At 43.7% G+C, this 17,493-nt stretch overlaps 1 protein-coding gene across 1 annotated transcript in view; it reads right to left on the bottom strand.

Annotated features, from left to right (window-relative positions):
- The window catches only part of LOC128648384 (von Willebrand factor A domain-containing protein 5A), a 314,477-nt gene that overhangs the window by 125,872 nt on the left and 171,112 nt on the right, over nt 1-17,493 (bottom strand). Inside the window, exons 14-15 of the mRNA XM_053700991.1 lie at nt 17,308-17,422; nt 8,728-8,886 (exon numbers count right to left, since the gene is read on the bottom strand). Of these exons, the coding sequence (XP_053556966.1) occupies nt 8,728-8,886; nt 17,308-17,422 (274 nt within the window). The remainder of the gene's footprint in view (nt 1-8,727; nt 8,887-17,307; nt 17,423-17,493) is intronic.

The following is a 17,493-nucleotide window of genomic DNA, read 5'->3' as shown; positions in this document are numbered from 1 at the left end:
ATGAGAACCCTGTACCCTGCTCGCCATCCCAGAGAATCGAACTTAAGGCACCGTCCACGAAACATCGAGGATAAAGAGTCAACTACCTGACCCCCAGAAGGGCGGCCCTCCGAAACCAATCTCACCTCGTCACTGACAAGCCCCAAGGCTAGAGTTGCAACGAGGACGGAAAGACACCCGAATGTCGAGATCATGATCAGACCAAGGGTAATGGAAGAGACGACAGCCAGAGATCCTTGAAGGATCTATCTTCCAAAATCTTCTTTAAGCAGGAGCTTTGCAGCTCCCCATCGAAAGCAGGGAACCCCTGCACACCAACTCTTAGAGTAACACAACTCTGAGCAGAGAAATAACATGCCCGCGCATCCAGACCATATGATCCACCCAAAGCAGGAAAGAAGGAAACTCCGCCTCCGCAATAAAATGCTTAATAGGCTGGTAACAGCTGAAAAAGTATCCAACCAGTACCTGCCTGGTATAAGGACACTCTAGAACTGCCCAAGGTCCAAGAAAATTTGTCCCGAAGGATCGATAAATAAACTAGAAAAACATAATTCTATTATTCAACAAGTGCGCAACTTCCGAGGAAGTGTCCATGCAACCTAAAAATTGCAAGTATTGGTTTCAGAGAAAAACATTCATAAAAACGAAAATCTAAAAGACATGAGCTTAAGAAAAAACAAATTAAACACATTCATCCAGATCAAAAAATAAAATGAAGGCAACACCCATCGGGTGAACGCACAAGGTGAATAAAAGTCCCATACACCGGAGCTCAGAACTGGAACCGAAAAACAAAGAAAAAGAAAAAACGGTGACGTTAAGGACATTGGCTTCATCCCCAAACGTCTTATCCATTTTGCCATCCAGCTTCTAAAGCCTCTGATCAGTCAGCCCGCTAGGACTGGGATCCTCCAACATTGCCAAAACATGTCTTAAAGGGACATTCTACACCAGAATTTTTATTGTTTAAAAAGATAGATAATCCCTTTATTACCCATTCCCTAGTTTTGCATGCATCCGTATCGGAAGCACCCGTGTTGCGCATATCAGAATCCTCCATAATCTTGGGATTACAAAAATGACAAAAAACTAACTGGCACTATTTAACACCCACAATGGCTGGGGTACTCACCATCTCCTGAGACCAACACAACCCACGAGCTCAGTCGCACACAGTCACCATACGGAAGTGAGAAACAACGTTACTGCACCCGTCACGAGGTGCACTGTGCCAGTCACGAATAGGGTGCGCAATCTCTCGGTCGCACAGTCACCATACGGAAGTGAGAAACAACGTTACTGCACCCGTCCCGAGGTGCACTGTGCCAGTCACGAATAGGGCGCGCAATCTAGAAAGATCACTTCATTAAAAGAAGGCCTTGTATAGGCAGTGATCCTAAGTATAGCTACACATTTGCAGATAGAACCATATAACAAACATGATTAAAAGACCCCCCAGTTCAATAAAACCCCTCAGGAAATATTAACCCTAAGGAATCATGGGATAAGATAAAAGGAGTCCCACTGGGACCTTATCTCGTGTCGTTAACATTACATTCACATATCGAAATAAAATGAAACGATCTTACCGGAATCTACACCGTGGAACAGGAACATGGCCCTTCAAGTGTAACAGATAGTAGCATCGCTTCTGACATGGACTTGAGTGAAGAAAGGTAGGCAGCGAAAATCGTCAATGCCGATTACCAAGTAGCTGTTACTATGGGATGGGTTTGCAGGAAAACTCTCCCTGCATCTCCGGACTCTAACTTTTATCCATGCTCTCACTGGGGGATGAGGGAAGTGGGGGAGGTATTTAAGCCTTTGGCTGGGGTGTCTTTGCCTCATCCTGGTGGCTAGTTTCTGTATTTCCCAAAAGTAATGAATGCAGCTGTGGACTCTTACCTTTTAAGAAGAAAATTATGAGCTGCAAACATCCACAAATCAGCCTAAACTTACTCTGCAGTTTTCCCTTCTGTGTTTGGTAAATCTGTAATTGGATCTCACTCCCCACATCCTCACTGTTACCCAGCATTTCTTTCTTTTACAAGATACGATGAGTCCACGGATTTCATCCTTACTTGTGGGATATCGCCTCCTGGTCAGCAGGAGGAGGCAAAGAGCACCACAGCAGAGCTGTATATATAGCTCCTCCCTTCCCTCCCACTCCAGTCATTCTCTTTGCCTGTGTTAGTGAAAGGAAGAGGTAAAGTGAGGTGTTAGTTTCTTCAATAAAGAGTTTTTTTATTTTTAAAATGGTACCAAAGTGTGCTATTTTACTATAGGTTGTAGCCATATTCCTTGTCAGTCTCTAGAGTAGAGCTACAGGTGGCTTTAAGGAAATGGGAACTGGTGGGGTTTTACCCTCACTGTGCCTCCAATACTGGTGCTGCCCTTTGTATACCGATGGTCTTAGCAGATATTAACTAAGGCCCTTATGTGTCCACAGAGCTGCTGGAGAAGACCTCTTGATCCTGTGGACCTTCTCATGTTGTCGATCAGCACTGAGGTAAGTCCAGTCTTTTATTTCTGGGAAACTGGCTAACTCAGAAGGGACTGTATCAGCATACACTATTGGAGCATGGGCCCTAGCAAACATGACAGGGCTGTTCTGTTTCTATGTGTGTGAGTCACAAGAGGGGCTCATTAGAGGTATGGGCAATTATACCTAGGATGATCCTGTGAATGGGCTTTATACAGGGGCTGGAACATAGCTGCAGTGTATATGCTGGGGCTATAGTGCCTCTTTGTTTGATGCTGGAGTGATTATCGGAGTCCTTGCAAATAGGACTCCGGATTACGGCGGCATGTTTTATTTTGGTCTGCGTACATTTTTCTCATGGTAGCAGGGGTTCTGATTCGGCTTTTTGTTGCAGCGCGGTGAACTTCACAGAATATGGAAATTCGGCCGATGTTACGCCCACGGTGGGCGCGGCTTGCTTTGGTGCGCTGTTAGCCTCGCAGTCTGGCTTACTTCCGGATGCTGGAAAATAAGCGCACGCCACGACCGCATCGTACTAGTTGCAAACACGAGCAGTCAGACATTTTCGATCATCCTCCGGTTCCTTGTCAGTGTGGTCGGAAGACCGTGGGGGCAGGTAGGCACCGCAGCAGAGCTGTGGCGAGATACTGAAATAAGTCTGAAGGATTGTCTTGAATTGCTGTATTTTTTTCTTAAACACGTTAGCAGTTATGCATAAACTGTGCTTATTAACCCTTTCAGGCTTTAACATTGTTTATGCCGGTTTAGTTTTTAAAGGCACAGTAGCTGTCAGGTTTAAGATAATCTGTGCTTCAGTTTTTGTTTTCTATGCTAATGGACTGCAAAATTCAGACCAAATTGTTTTTTGCTATCTGTTATGATGGATGCTGATGTTATTCAAACTATTGCGTGTTCAATGTGTTTGGATGCCACTGTGGAACCCCCTGCTCCGTTTTGTCCCTCATGTATAGAGAGGGCCTTACATTTTAGAGACAAAATTGTTTTTAACAAATCTTTGACTAAGTTGAATACTTCTCAAGACTCTACAGATGAGATGCAGAGCATGTCGCAGCTTTCTCCCCAAGCGTTGCAGCCCTTAACACCCGCTCAAGCGGGGCCTTGTATTTCACCAGTTTCTGCAGCCTTTACATTAAAAGACATAGCTGCAGTTATGTCCTCTACACTTTCTGATGCGCTAGCTAATTTACCCTTATTGCACGGCAAGCGGTCCAAACAGGACAACTATGTAGTCAATTCTGCCTCTGATTCTATGATGGCAATTGCTGAATACCCTTCCGGGGTTCTGAGTTGGAGAGTACTGCGGTACTCTCAGAAGGTGAACTGTCTGACTCAGGGTGTACCTTACCTCTGACTGATTCGGACGTAGTTTCTTTCAGGTTTAAACTTGAGCACCTCCGTTTATTACCGAGGGAGGTGTTGGTTACTCTGGATGATTGTGACTCGATAGTGGTCACTCCAGAAGAATTGAGTAAGTTGGATGTCCCATCTCATTCGGATATTTTTCCAGTCCTGAAAAGGACTTCAGAAATTATTGCAAAGGAATGGGAGAGACCAGGTATTCCCTTCTCTCCTTCCCCAGTTTTTAAAAAGATGTATCCTATAGCTGATGCTTTTAGAGATTCTTGGCAGTCGGTCCCTAAGTTTGAGGGTGCTGTCTCTACTATGGCCAAGCGTACTACTATTCCTATTGAGGATAGTTGTGCGTTTAGGGACCCTATGGATAAGAAATTAGAGGGTCTCCTTAAGAAACTTTACGTTCATCAGGGATTCCTGTTACAACCTGCGGCTTGCATTGTCACAGTTACCACTGCGGCCGCCTATTGGTTTGATGCTCTGGAAGAGTCTCTTAAGACTGAGACTCCTTTGGAAGAGATACAAGATCGATTTAAAGCTCTTAAGTTAGCTAATTTATTTATTAGATGCTTCTCTGCAGATTATTAAATTGGCAGCTAAGAGTTCAGGCTTTGCCATCTTAGCACGCAGAGCTTTATGGTTAAAATCTTGGTCTGCGGATGTGTCATCCAAAACTAAGCTTTTGTCTATTCCTTACAAGGGGAACACCCTATTCGGGCCTGACTTGAAGGAAGTCATTTGTGACATAACGGGAGGTAAGGGTCACCTCCTCCCTCAGGATAAAAGGTCCAAACAGAGAGGGCGACAGAGTGATTTTCCTTCCTTTCGAAATTTCAAGGGAGTTCCCTCTTCTTCTTCCACTAAACAGGAAGGGAATTATTCCCAAGCCAAGTCTACTTGGAGACCCAACCAGCCCTGGAACAAGGGTAAACAATCCAAGAAGCCTGCTGCTGCTACAAAGTCAGCATGAAGGGTCAGCCCCCGATCCGGGACCGGATCTGGTGGGGGGCAGACTCTCTCTCTTCGTCCAGGCTTGGATAAGAGATGTTCAGGATCCCTGGACACTGGAAATTGTGTCTCAGGGATATCAGTTGGAATTCAGAAACTCTTAACCCAGAGGAAGGTTTCTTCTTTCAAGATTATCTGCAAACCAGATAAAAAGGAGAGGCGTTCTTAAGTTGTGTAAGAGACCTTGTTTCCATGGGAGTAATATGTCCCGTTCCAATACAGGAACAGGGTCAGGGGTTTTACTCAAATCTCTTTGTAGTTCCCAAAAAAGAGGGAACGTTCCAACCTATTTTAGATCTCAAAAGTCTGAACAAGTTTCTCCGAGTTCCATCTTTCAAGATGGAAACTATTCGTACCATTCTTCCATTGATCCAGGAAGGCCAATTTATGACTACCGTGGATCTAACGGACGCAAATCTTCATGTTCCTGGCCACAAGGATCATCACAAGTTAATCCGTTTTGCCTTTCTGGACAAACATTTTCAGTTTGTGGCTCTTCCTTTTGGTCTGGCCACGGCACCCAGAATTTTCACAAAGGTTCTGGGATCTCTGCTGGCAGTTCTCAGGCCGCGGGGCATTGCAGTGGAGCCTTATCTGGACGACATTCTGATCCAGGCGTCGTCTTATCAGCTCACAAAGTCTCATACCGACATTGTTCTGTCCTTTCTAAGGACTCACGGTCCTTTGGAATTTGGAAAAGAGTTCACTAGTTCCACAGACAAGGATCCCCTTCTTGGGAACGCTAATCGATTCTCTATCAATGAAAATCTTTCTGACGGAGGTCAGAAAGCTAAAGATTCTGAGTACATGCCGATCCCTTCAGTCCAAACCTCGGCCATCAGTGGCTCAGTGCATGGAAGCAATTGGGTTGATGGTAGCGCCAATGGACATCGTTCCGTTTGCTCGTTTTCATCTCAGACCTCTGCAACTGAGCATGCTCAGTCAGTGGAATGGAGATTATGCAAATTTGTCTCCTCAAATAACTAAGATCAGGAGACGAGACTCTCTTCTATGGTGGTTGTCGATGGATCATCTGTCCCAGGGGACATGCTTCCGCAGACCCTCATGGGTGATAGTAACAACAGACGCCAGCTTAATAGGCTGGGGTGCAGTCTGGAACTCCCTGAGGGCTCAGGGTGTATGGACTCAATCGGAGTCTTTACTCCCCATCAATATCCTAGAGTTGAGAGCAATATTCAATGCGCTTCTGGCTTGGCCTCAGTTGGCTTCGACCAAATTCATCAGATTCCAGTCGGACAACATTACGACTGTAGCGTACATCAATCATCAGGGAGGAACAAGGAGTTCCTTAGCGATGACAGAAGTAGCCAAGATAATTCAGTGGGCGGAGGCCCACTCTTGTTATCTGTCGGCGATCCACATCCCAGGAGTGGAAAACTGGGAAGCGCATTTTCTGAGCAGACAGACTTTTCATCCGGGGGAATGGGAACTCCATCCGGAGGTATTTGCCAATCTGATTCTCAGATGGGGCAGGCCGGAGTTGGATCTTATGGCATCTCGTCAGAATGCCAAGCTTACGAGATACGGGTCCAGGTATCCCCAGGCCGAACTGATAGATGCCTTGGCAGGGCCTTGGTCATTCAACCTAGCTTATGTGTTCCCGCCGTTTGCTCTCCTTCCCCGGGTGATTGCTCGAGTCAAACAGGAGAGGGCTTTGGTGATCCTCATCGCTCCTGCGTGGCCTTGCAGGACTTGGTATGCCGATCTGGTGGACATGTCATCTCAGCCTCCGTGGAAGCTTCCATTGAGGAAAGACCTCATTCAGGGACCCTTCCATCATCCGAATCTAGTTTCTCTGCAGCTAACTGCCTGGAGATTCAACGCTTGATTTTATCTAAGTGAGGGTTCTCTGATTCGGTCATTGATACCTTGATACAGGCACGTAAGCCTGTTACGAGAAAGATTTACTATAAGATATGGCGTAAATATCTTTATTGGTGCGAATCCAAGGGCTACTCATGGAGTAGGGTTAGGATTCCCAGGATTTTGTCCTTTCTCCAAGAAGGATTGGAGAAAGGATTGTCAGGAAGTTCCTTAAAGGGACAGATTTCTGCGTAGTCTATTTTGCTTCACAAGCGTCTGGCAGATGTTCCAGACGTTCAATCCTTTTGTCAGGCTCCGACTAGAATCAGGCCTGTGTTTCGATCAATTGCTCCTCCTTGGAGTCTGAATTTAGATCTTAATGTTCTTCAAGGGGTTCCGTTTGAATCTATGCATTCCATAGATATTAAGTTGTTATCTTGGAAAGTTTTGTTTTTGGTTGCTATTTCTTCTGCTTGCAGAGTTTCTTAGCTTTCGGCATTACAATGTGATTCTCATCTTATTTTCCATTCTGATAAGGTGGTGTTACATACCAAACCTGGTTTTCTTCCTAAGGTTGTTTCTAATAAAAATATTAATCAGGAAATTGTTGTTCCTTCCTTGTGTCCTAATCCTTCTTCTAAGAAGGAGCGACTGTTAAACAATTTGGATGTGGTCCGTGCTTTAAAGTTTTACTTACAGGCCACTAAGGATTTTCATCAAACGTATTCCCTGTTCATTGTATTTTCTGGGAAGCGTAGGGGTCAGAAAGCTACGGCTACCTCTCTGTCATTTTGGCTGAAGAGTATCATCCGGTTTGCATATGAGACTGCTGGACAGCAGCCTCCTACACGAATTACGGCTCATTCCAGTAGAGCTGTGACTTCCTCATTGGCTTTCAAAAATGATGCTTCTGTTGAACAGATTTGCAAATTTGTAACCTGGTCGTCTCTTCACACTTTCTCCAAATTCGATACTTTTGCCTCCTCTGAGGCTGTTTTTGGGGTGGTGCCTTCCGTTTAGGTTCCCTGTCTTGTCCCTCCCATTTCATCCGTGTACTGTAGCTTTGGTATTGTATCCCACAAGTAAGGATGAAATCTGTGGACTCATCGTATCTTGTAAAAGAAAAGGAAATTTATGCTTACCTCATAAATGTATCTCTTTTACGATACGATGAGTCCACGGCCCGCCCTGTTTTTATAAGACAGGTCCTTTTCTTTTTATTTGCTAAACTTCAGTCACCTCTGAACCTTGGCTTTTCCTTTCTCTTCCTAACTTCGGTCGAATGACTGGAGTGGGAGGGAAGGGAGGAGCTATATATACAGCTCTGCTGTGGTGCTCTTTGCCTCCTCCTCCTGCTGACCAGGAGGCGATATCCCACAAGTAAGGATGAAATCCGTGTACTCGTATCGTAAAAGAAATCAATTTATCAGGTAAGCATAAATTTCCTTTTATCCTCTGCACACACCAGACATGAATATCTCTAACACAGCTCTGTAAAATATGATCCTTAGTTCGTTTTACAGAGCTGTGTGTGAGATATTCAACTCAGGTGTGTGCAGAGGCTACGTAAATGCCGAGAAACAGTGAGAAGGGGCAGGGAGTGAGATCCAATAACAAATTTATTGAACAAAGAAGGGAAAACTGTAGAGTAATTTAGGCTGCTTTGAGGATGTTTGCAGCTCTTCAGATTTGTGCCCAAAAACTCACAGCTCCATTAAACAGAGTTTTAGCATGAGAAAGCCAGGTTGTCAGATAGCAACTTCCTCCTTGTAAGCACGCTAGACCCTTGCTCTCTAACTATTGTGCATGACGTATTTATTCAAATGCAGTGAAAGGGTACGCAGTTTTATTTTGTTATGCTGAGCTTTGTAGTTCTTACAGCATTAAAAATGCGTTTCCCTTCTTAATTCACATATCATTTGCTAATAAAAACATTTGATTAAAACTTTCCGTATGACCCAGGTAACAGGTTTGAAGTTAGGAGGTGAATACAGGTGTGAGCGAATACTAATTTTACTGAATGATATGTCACTCACCTGCCCCTTCAGCTGAGCATATACAATAGATCTTTGGCCCTGGAAGATGGAGCTGGGAGTTTTGGATAGTAAAACAGGCTCCAGACCACTAGGGAGGGTCCATTTAAGTTCTATATCAGTCACAGTTGGCTGTAATGAGCATTTCAGGGCTCTGAGAACCTGCAGACAACAAGAGAGTCAAATAAATGTAAAAACCATCAAATATTTGCTAAAATGAAAAGCAATAAAGGGGACATGAAACCCAAACTTTTTCTTTCATGATTCAGATAGAACATGCTATTTTAAACACATTTCCTATTTACTTCTATTATCTAATGTTCTTTGTTCTATTGGTATCATTTGCTGGAAAGCATACTTAGGTAGGCTCAGGAGCAGTAAAGCACTACTGTGAGCTGCTGATTGGTGGCTTCACATATATGCCTCTTCTCATTGGCTCACCTGATGTTTAGCTGGAAAGTTCTTTAAAACTGTATGCTCTATCTGAACCATGAAAGGAAAAATTTAGGTTTATGTCCCTTGTGGAAAGAAAGAAAAAGCTCTTAAAAAGGGACACTAAACCCAAATTCTCTTTTTCATGACTCAGAGCAGCAATTTTAAGCAGCTTTCTAATTTATTCCTATTATCAATTTGTCTTCGTTCTCTTGGTATCTTTATTTAAAGCAGAAATGTAAGCTTAGGATCCGGCCCATTTTGGGTTCAGAACCTAAGTTGCGCTTGCTTATTGGTGCCTAAATGTAGCCACCAATCACCAAGCACTATCCATTGTGATGAACCTAAAATGGGCCAGCTCCTAAGCTTAACATTCCTGCTTTTTAAATAAAGATAGCAAGAGAACACAGAGCAGCAATTTTAAGCAGCTTTCTAATTTACTATCAAATGTTCTATCTGAATCATGAAAGAAACAATTTTGCTTTAGTGTCCCTTTAACTCTGGCAAATGAAGTAGAGAGAAAAAAGAGTCTGAAAAAGAAATACTGGATAATAAGAAATTGAGAGAAAAGGGGAATGCACGATTTGAGTTACACTGTCGTGTGTGTCTAGAACCAATTGCAATATGTTCCCTTAGAGTGTGGGATCGCTACCTAGCTACATGCTTTCTGCATAAAACCCAATTTTTTTCTCTTGATTCAGATAGAAGATATAATTTTAAACAACTTTCCAATTTACTTCTGTTATTTAAATTTCTTAGTTTTCTTGTTATTCTTTGTTAAAAAGCAGTAAAGTAAGCTTATGAGTGTGCACGTGTCTGCAGCTCTATATGGCAGCCGTTTTGCAACAATGTTAAACATTAGCAGGAGCACTAGATGGCAGCACTATTTCCTGTCATGTAATGCTAATGTTATACATTAGCAAGAGCACTAGATGGCAGCACTATTTCCTGTCATGTAATACTAATGTTATACATTAGCAAGAGCACTAGATGGCAGCACTATTTCCTGTCATGTAGTACTAATGTTATACATTAGCAAGAGCACTAGATGGCAGCACTATTTCCTGTCATGTAGTACTAATGTTATACATTAGCAGGAGCACTAGATGGCAGCACTATTTCCTGTCATGTAGTATTAATGTTATACATTAGCACTAGATGGCAGCACTATTTCCTGTCATGTAGTACTAATGTTATACATTAGCAGGAGCACTAGATGGCAGCACTATTTCCTGTCATATAAAACTAATGTTATACATTAGCAATAGCACTAGATGGCAGCACTATTTCCTGTCATGTAGTACTAATGTTATACATTAACAAGAGCACTAGATGGCAGCACTATTTCCTGTCATGTAGTACTAATGTTATACATTAGCAGGAGCACTAGATGGCAGCACTATTTCCTGTCATGTAGTACTAATGTTATACATTAGCAGGAGCACTAGATGGCAGCACTATTTCCTGTCCTGTAGTGCTCCAGACGTGCACGCCACCTACCTAGGTATCCCTTCAACAAAGAATAACATGAGAACAAAGCATATTTGATAATAGAAGTAAATTGACAACTTTTTAAAAATTGTATTCTCTTTCTGAATAATGAAATAATGTTATGGGTTTAATGTCCCTTTAACCCCTTGAGTGCTAACAACGGCTCTGAGCCGTCGTAGAGTTTCCCACTCTGGTGCTAATGACGGCTCAGAGCCGTCGCTAGCACTCTCCTTCCCTGAGGGAGATCTTGGGGCTCCCACCCGCTCCTACCCCGGCGATCGGGCCTGTATAGTGACAGGCATCGCCAGGGCTTCACGTTATGCGAGGTGACGTCACCGCGCAACTTTATTTATACTTAATGTTAAATATAGGAGCAGGGGGCATGCTGCTTAGAAGTCTGTATCTCAGACATCTAAGCAGCTACAGACCACCAAGACCCAATGTTGGAAAGGTAATCGCCTAACCTTTCCAACAGTATAAGTCTTGGGGATCTGAAAAAAACTTAAAAAAGTTAAAATTAAAAAAAAAAAAACAAACAAACTTAAAAAAGTAAATTTATGCTTACCTGATAAATTGATTTCTACTATGGTAAGACGAGTCCACGGATTCATCCTTTACTTGTGGGATATTATCCTCCTGCTAACAGGAAGTGGCAAAGAGCACCACAGCAGAGTTGTCTATATAGCTCCTCCCTTAGCTCCACCCCCCAGTCATTCGCCCGAAGCTACAGGAAGAAAAAGGAAAAACTACAAGGTGCAGAGGTGACTGAAGTTTTAAACCAAAAAATATAATCTGTCTTAAAATTACAGGGCGGGACGTGGACTTGTCTTACCATAGAAGAAATCAATTTATCAGGTAAGCATGAATTTAGTTTTCTTCTATAAAAGGTAAGACGAGTCCACGGATTCATCCTTTACTTGTGAGATACAATACCAAAGCTACAGGACACAGATGAAACGGGAGGGACAAGACAGATGGTTAAACAGAAGGCACCACTGCTTGAAGAACTTTTCTCCCAAAAAAAGCCTCTGAAGAAGCAAAGGTATCAAATTTGTAAAATTTGGAAAAGGTATGAAGCGAAGACCAAGTCGCAGCCTTACAAATCTGTTCAACAGAAGCATCATTTTTAAAAGCCCATGTGGAAGCCACCACTCTAGTAGAGTGAGCTGTAATTCTTTCAGGAGGCTGCTGTCCAGCAGTCTCGTATGTCAAACGGATGATGCTTTTCAGCCAAAAGGCAAGAGAGGTAGCCGTAGCTTTTTGACCCCTACGTTTTCCAGAATAGACAAAAAAAACAAAGAAGATGTTTGACGGAAATCTGGTCGCTTGCAAGTAAAACTTTAAAGCACGAACCACGTCCAAATTGTGCAATAGACGCTCCTTCTTAGAGGAAGGATTAGGACACAGAGAAGGAACAACAATTTCCTGATTAATATTCTTATCAGTAACAACCTTAGGAAGGAATCCAGGTTTGGTACGCAAAACCACCTTATCAGCATGGAAAACAAGATAAGAAACTCTTCAAGCCGAAGAGATAGCAACTAAAAACAGAACTTTCCAAAATAGAAGCTTAATATCTATGGAATGCATAGGTTCAAACGGAACCCCTTGAAGAACCTTAAGAACTAAATTCAAACTCCATGGCGGAGCAACAGGTTTAAACACAGGCTTGATTCTAACTAAAGAATGACAGAACGACTGAACGTCTGGAACATCTGCCAGACGTCTGTGCAGTAGAATTGATAAAGCAGATATCTGTCCCTTTAAGGAACTAGTTGATAGCCCCTTCTCCAATCCCTCTTGGAGAAAGGACAAAATCCTAGGAATCCTGATCTTACTCCATGAGTAGCCTTTGGATTCGCACCAATAAAGATATTTACGCCATATCTTATGATAAATTTTCCTGGTGACAGGTTTTTCGAGCCTGAATCAAGGTATCTATGACCGACTCCGAGAAACCCCGCTTGGATAAGAACAAGCGTTCCATCTCCAAGCAGTCAGCCGCAGAGATTTGGATGCTGGAACGGACCTTGAATCAGAAGGTCCTGTCTCAGTGGCAGAGTCCATGGTGGAAGAGATGACATGTCCACCAGGTCTGCATACCAAGTCCTGCGTGACCACGCAGGTGCTATCAAAATCACTGAAGCTCTCTCCTGTTTGATTCTGGCAATCAAACGAGGAAGAAGAGGAAATGGTGGAAACACATAAGCCAGGTTGAACGACCAGGGTACTGCTAGAGCATTTATCAGTACTGCCTGAGGGTCCCTTGACCTGGACCCGTAACAAGGAAGTTTGGCGTTCTGACGAGATGCCATCAGATCCAATTCTGGTGTGCCCCATTGCTGAATCAATTGTGCAAACACCTTCGGATGGAGTTCCCACTCCCCCTGATGAAAAGTCTGACGACTTAGAAAATCCGCTTCCCAGTTCACCACCCCTGGGATATAGATTGCTGATAGATGGCAAGAGTGAGTTTCTGCCCATCGAATTATTTTGGTAAACTCTATCATCGCTAGAGAACTCTTTGTTCCCCCCTGATGATTGATATATGCTACAGTCGTGATATTGTCCGACTGGAATCTTATGAATCTGGCCGACGCCAAATGAGGCCACGCCTGCAGCGCGTTGAATATCGCTCTCAGTTCTAGAATATTTATCGGGAGGAGAGCCTCCTCCCGAGTCCACAAACCCTGTGCTTTCAGGGAATTCCAGACTGCACCCGAGCCCAATAGGCTGGCGTCCGTCGTCACTATGACCCACGCTGGCCTGCGGAAACACATTCCCTGGGACAGATGATCCTGTGACAACCACTAAAGAAGAGTCTCTGGTCTCTTGGTCCAGATTTATCGGAGGAGATAAATCTGCATTATCCCCATTCCACTGTCTGAGCATGCAAAGTTGCAGTGGTCTGAGATGAAAGCAAGCAAACGGAACTATGTCCATTGCCGCTACCATTAAGCCGATTACCTTCATACACTGAGCCATTGACGGCCGAGGAATGGAATGAAGAGCTCGGCAGATGGATACAATTTTAGATTTCCTGACCTCCGTCAGAAATTTTTTAATGTCCACCGAATCTATCAGAGTTCCCAGGAATGGAACTCTTGTGAGAGGGATAAGTGAACTCTTTTTTACGTTCACCTTCCACCCGTGAGATCTTAGAAAAGCCAACACGATGTCTGTGTGAGACTTGGCTAGTTGGTAAGTCGATGCCTGGATTAAGATATCGTCCAGATAAGGCGCCACAGTTATGCCCCGCGACCTTAGAACCGCCAGAAGGGACTCTAGCACCTTTTTGAAAATTCTGGGAGCCGGGGCCAACCCGATGGGAAGAGCCACAAACTGGTAATGCTTGTCCAGAAAGGCAAACCTGAGGAACTGGTGATGATCTTTGTGGATAGGAATCTGTAGATACGCATCCTTTAAATCCACGGTGGTCATAAATTGACCCTCCTGGATCATTGGCAAAATAGTCCGAATGGTCTCCATCTTGAAGGATGGGACCTCTTTTTTGGGAACCACAAACAGATTGTAGTAGAACCCTTGCCCCTGTTCTGTTTTCGGAACTGGGCAGATCACTCCCATGGTATATAGGTCTTCTACACAGCGTAAGAACGCCTCTTTTTGTCTGGTTTACAGACAATTGAGAAAGATGGAATCTCCCCCTTGGGGGAGAATCTTTGAAATCTAGAAGATACCCCTGGGTTACGATTTCTAAAGCCCAGGAGTCCTGAACGTCTCTTGCCCAAGCCTGAGCGAAGCGAGAAAGTCTGCCCCCTACTAGATCCGGTCCCGGATCGGGGGCTACCCCTTCATGCTGTCTTGGCCCGTTTACCCTTGTTCCAAATCTGGTTAGGTCTCCAGACTGACTTGGATTGAGCAAAATTCCCCTCTCACTTTGCGGCAGGGGAAGAGGTAGAGGGACCACCTTTGAAGTTTCGAAAGGAACGAAAATTATTTTGTTTAGTCCTCATCTTATTCGTCTTATCCTGAGGAAGGGCATGGCCTTTCCCTCCAGTGATGTCTGAAATTATCTCTTTCAGTTCAGGCCCGAATAGGGTCTTACCCTTGAAAGGGATGGCTAAAAGCTTAGGCTTTGATGACACATCAGCAGACCAGGACTTAAGCCATAACGCTCTACGCGCTAAAATGGCAAAACCTGAATTCTTCGCCGCTAATTTAGCTAGTTGAAAAGCGGCATCTGTAATGAAAGAATTAGCTAGCTTTAGAGCCCTAATTCTATCCAGAAAATCATCTAATGGGGTCTCAACCTGAAGAGCCTCTTCCAGAGCCTCGAACCAAAAGGACGCTGCAGTAGTTACAGGAACAATGCACGCTATAGGTTGGAGAAGAAAACCTTGATGAACAAATATTTTCTTCAGGAGACCCTCTAATTTTTTATCCATAGGATCTTTGAAAGCACAACTGTCCTCAATAGGTATAGTGGTACGCTTAGCCAGGGTAGAAATGGCTCCCTCCACCTTAGGGACCGTCTGCCACGAGTCCCGCACGGCGTCTGATATGGGAAACATTTTCTTAAAATTAGGAGGGGAAGCGAACGGAATACCTGGTCTATCCCACTCCTTAGTAACAATTTCCGAAATCCTCTTAGGGACCGGAAAAACATCAGTGTAGGCAGGAACCTCTAGGAATATGTCCATCTTACACAATTTCTCTGGAACTACAATAGGGTCACAATCATCCAGAGTCGCTAAAACCTCCCTGAGCAATAAGTGGAGGTGTTCTAGTTTAAATTTAAAAGCCGTCATATCTGAATCTGTCTGAGGGAACATATTTCCTGAATCAGAAATCTCTCCCTCAGCCAGCAAATCCCTCACTTCATTGTGAGGGTACATCGGATATGGCTAATAAAGCGTCAGAGGGCTCAGCGTTTGTTCTCACACCAGACTTACTGCGCCTCCCCTGCAAACCAGACAGCTTAGATAAAACCTCTGTGAGGGTAGTATTCATAACTGCGGCCATATCTTGCAGGGTGAAAGAATTAGACGCACTAGAAGTCGCTTGTGCGGGCGTTAACGGTTTTGACACTTGGGGAGAATTAGATGGCATAACCTGATTCCCCTTCTGACTGAGAATCATCCTGCGACATACTTTTAGTAGCTAAAATATGTTCTTTACAATTTATTGACCTTTCAGTGCATGAGGGACACATTCTAAGTGGAGGTTCCACAATGGCTTCTAAACATATTGAACATTGACTTTCCTCAATGTCAGACCTGTTGAACAGGCTAGTAATGACTACAAACAAGCATGAAAACACTTTATTTAGTGAAAAAAAATAACAATCTTAAAAAACGGTACTGCGCCTTTAAGAGAAAAAAAGCATACATGTTCTGCAAAACAGCCTAAACATACACCAAATTTTTAAAATTTTTGTAAGCAGACACCATATATGTAGTTAAGATTGCCCCACAAGGTATTTTAACATTTAACCCTTTAATGTGCAAACCGGATTGAAAATAGGCCCAGATGCGGAAAAAACACCCTCAGCACCTCGCCCTGCTGTGGCCCTACCTGCCCTCAGGGATAGTAAATGTGGGGTCAAAGCTTAGATTTGGCCCAAAACATCCACCAGGGCCCTCAGGAGTTAGAGCTTGCTGCTTGCTCAGAGAAACTAACTGCGCATCTGAGGCACGAAAATAGGCCCCGCCCATCTCACTCGATGTCTCCACAGCCTCAAAGAACTGCACCAGAGCGGTTATAACTAGCCATGTGGGTTCTGAGACCCAGAAATTAAGCCATGTGTGCCCTCAATAAAGTTGCCCAAAACGTTATTGCCCACAAAACGTTAAAGCACTCCCAGATCATAAAAACTTTGCCCACAAACATTTACAACTCAGTGTCAACCATATTTGTAATTGGCCCCTTATGCAAGCTTAGTAATGCCCTTCTTATTAGCTCTAGGATTACTGCTTACCCTTACCCTCCTGGGTATAATGTCAGCCTTTCTGAAATACACAGTCTCTCCAGAAAAACATGACTGAACATACCTCACTGCTGCATAGCACGAAAACGTTCCTCACACTGAAGTTTCCTGTACTCCTCAGCCTCTGTGGGAACAGCAATGGATCTTAGTTACAAATGCTAAGATCATCATCCTCCAGGCAGCAGTCTTCATCCATCTGCTGCCTGAGAGTAAATAGTGCACACCGGTACCATTTAAAATTACAAACTCTTGCTTGAAAAAATTAAAAACTAATATTGTATCACCTCTTTCACTTTACCATTCCTAGTACTTAGATTAGGCAAAGAGAATGACTGGGGGTGGAGCTAAGGGAGGAGCTATATAGACAGCTCTGCTGTGGTGCTCTTTGCCACTTCCTATTTGCAGGAGGATAATATCCCACAAGTAAAGGATGAATCCGTGGAAAAGCTTAGCACCCAGGTGGGAAAGTGCTTAGCACTCAAAGGTTTAATAGTCATATCACCTTACTAAATAAATATCCACCATTATACAGCTGCCCTCTGCTGGAGAGAATAAACCTCCCCTCTGAATGTCTAATTACTGGAAATAACTAACAATAAGGTTTAATTCCTGCCATAATGAACAGTGCAGGAGAAGCTGGTATATTGTGTAATGAATTACAATCTCTCTTATAGATTATCTTTATGAAGATGGTTAGTGAGGGAGTCACTTACCTTGGGCTGCATTCTCTCTTTGCCAGTGATAAACTCACAGGTGCCACTAGCTGCTCGTGAGATGCCTTTAATCAAAGATGTTGAGGCTCCTTCTCCAATTCCAAATGCAAAACATCTGCACAGTAAGATGTAAACAAAATGCTGATTGATGCCACTCTGTGGGAATGGGCCGACACAATAACACAC

This window comes from Bombina bombina, chromosome 2 (genome assembly GCF_027579735.1).
Source record: "Bombina bombina isolate aBomBom1 chromosome 2, aBomBom1.pri, whole genome shotgun sequence".
Classification (NCBI taxonomy): domain Eukaryota; kingdom Metazoa; phylum Chordata; class Amphibia; order Anura; family Bombinatoridae; genus Bombina; species Bombina bombina.
The sequence above is the reverse complement of the archived record's forward strand: the minus strand, read 5'-3'. Positions and strand labels throughout refer to the sequence as shown.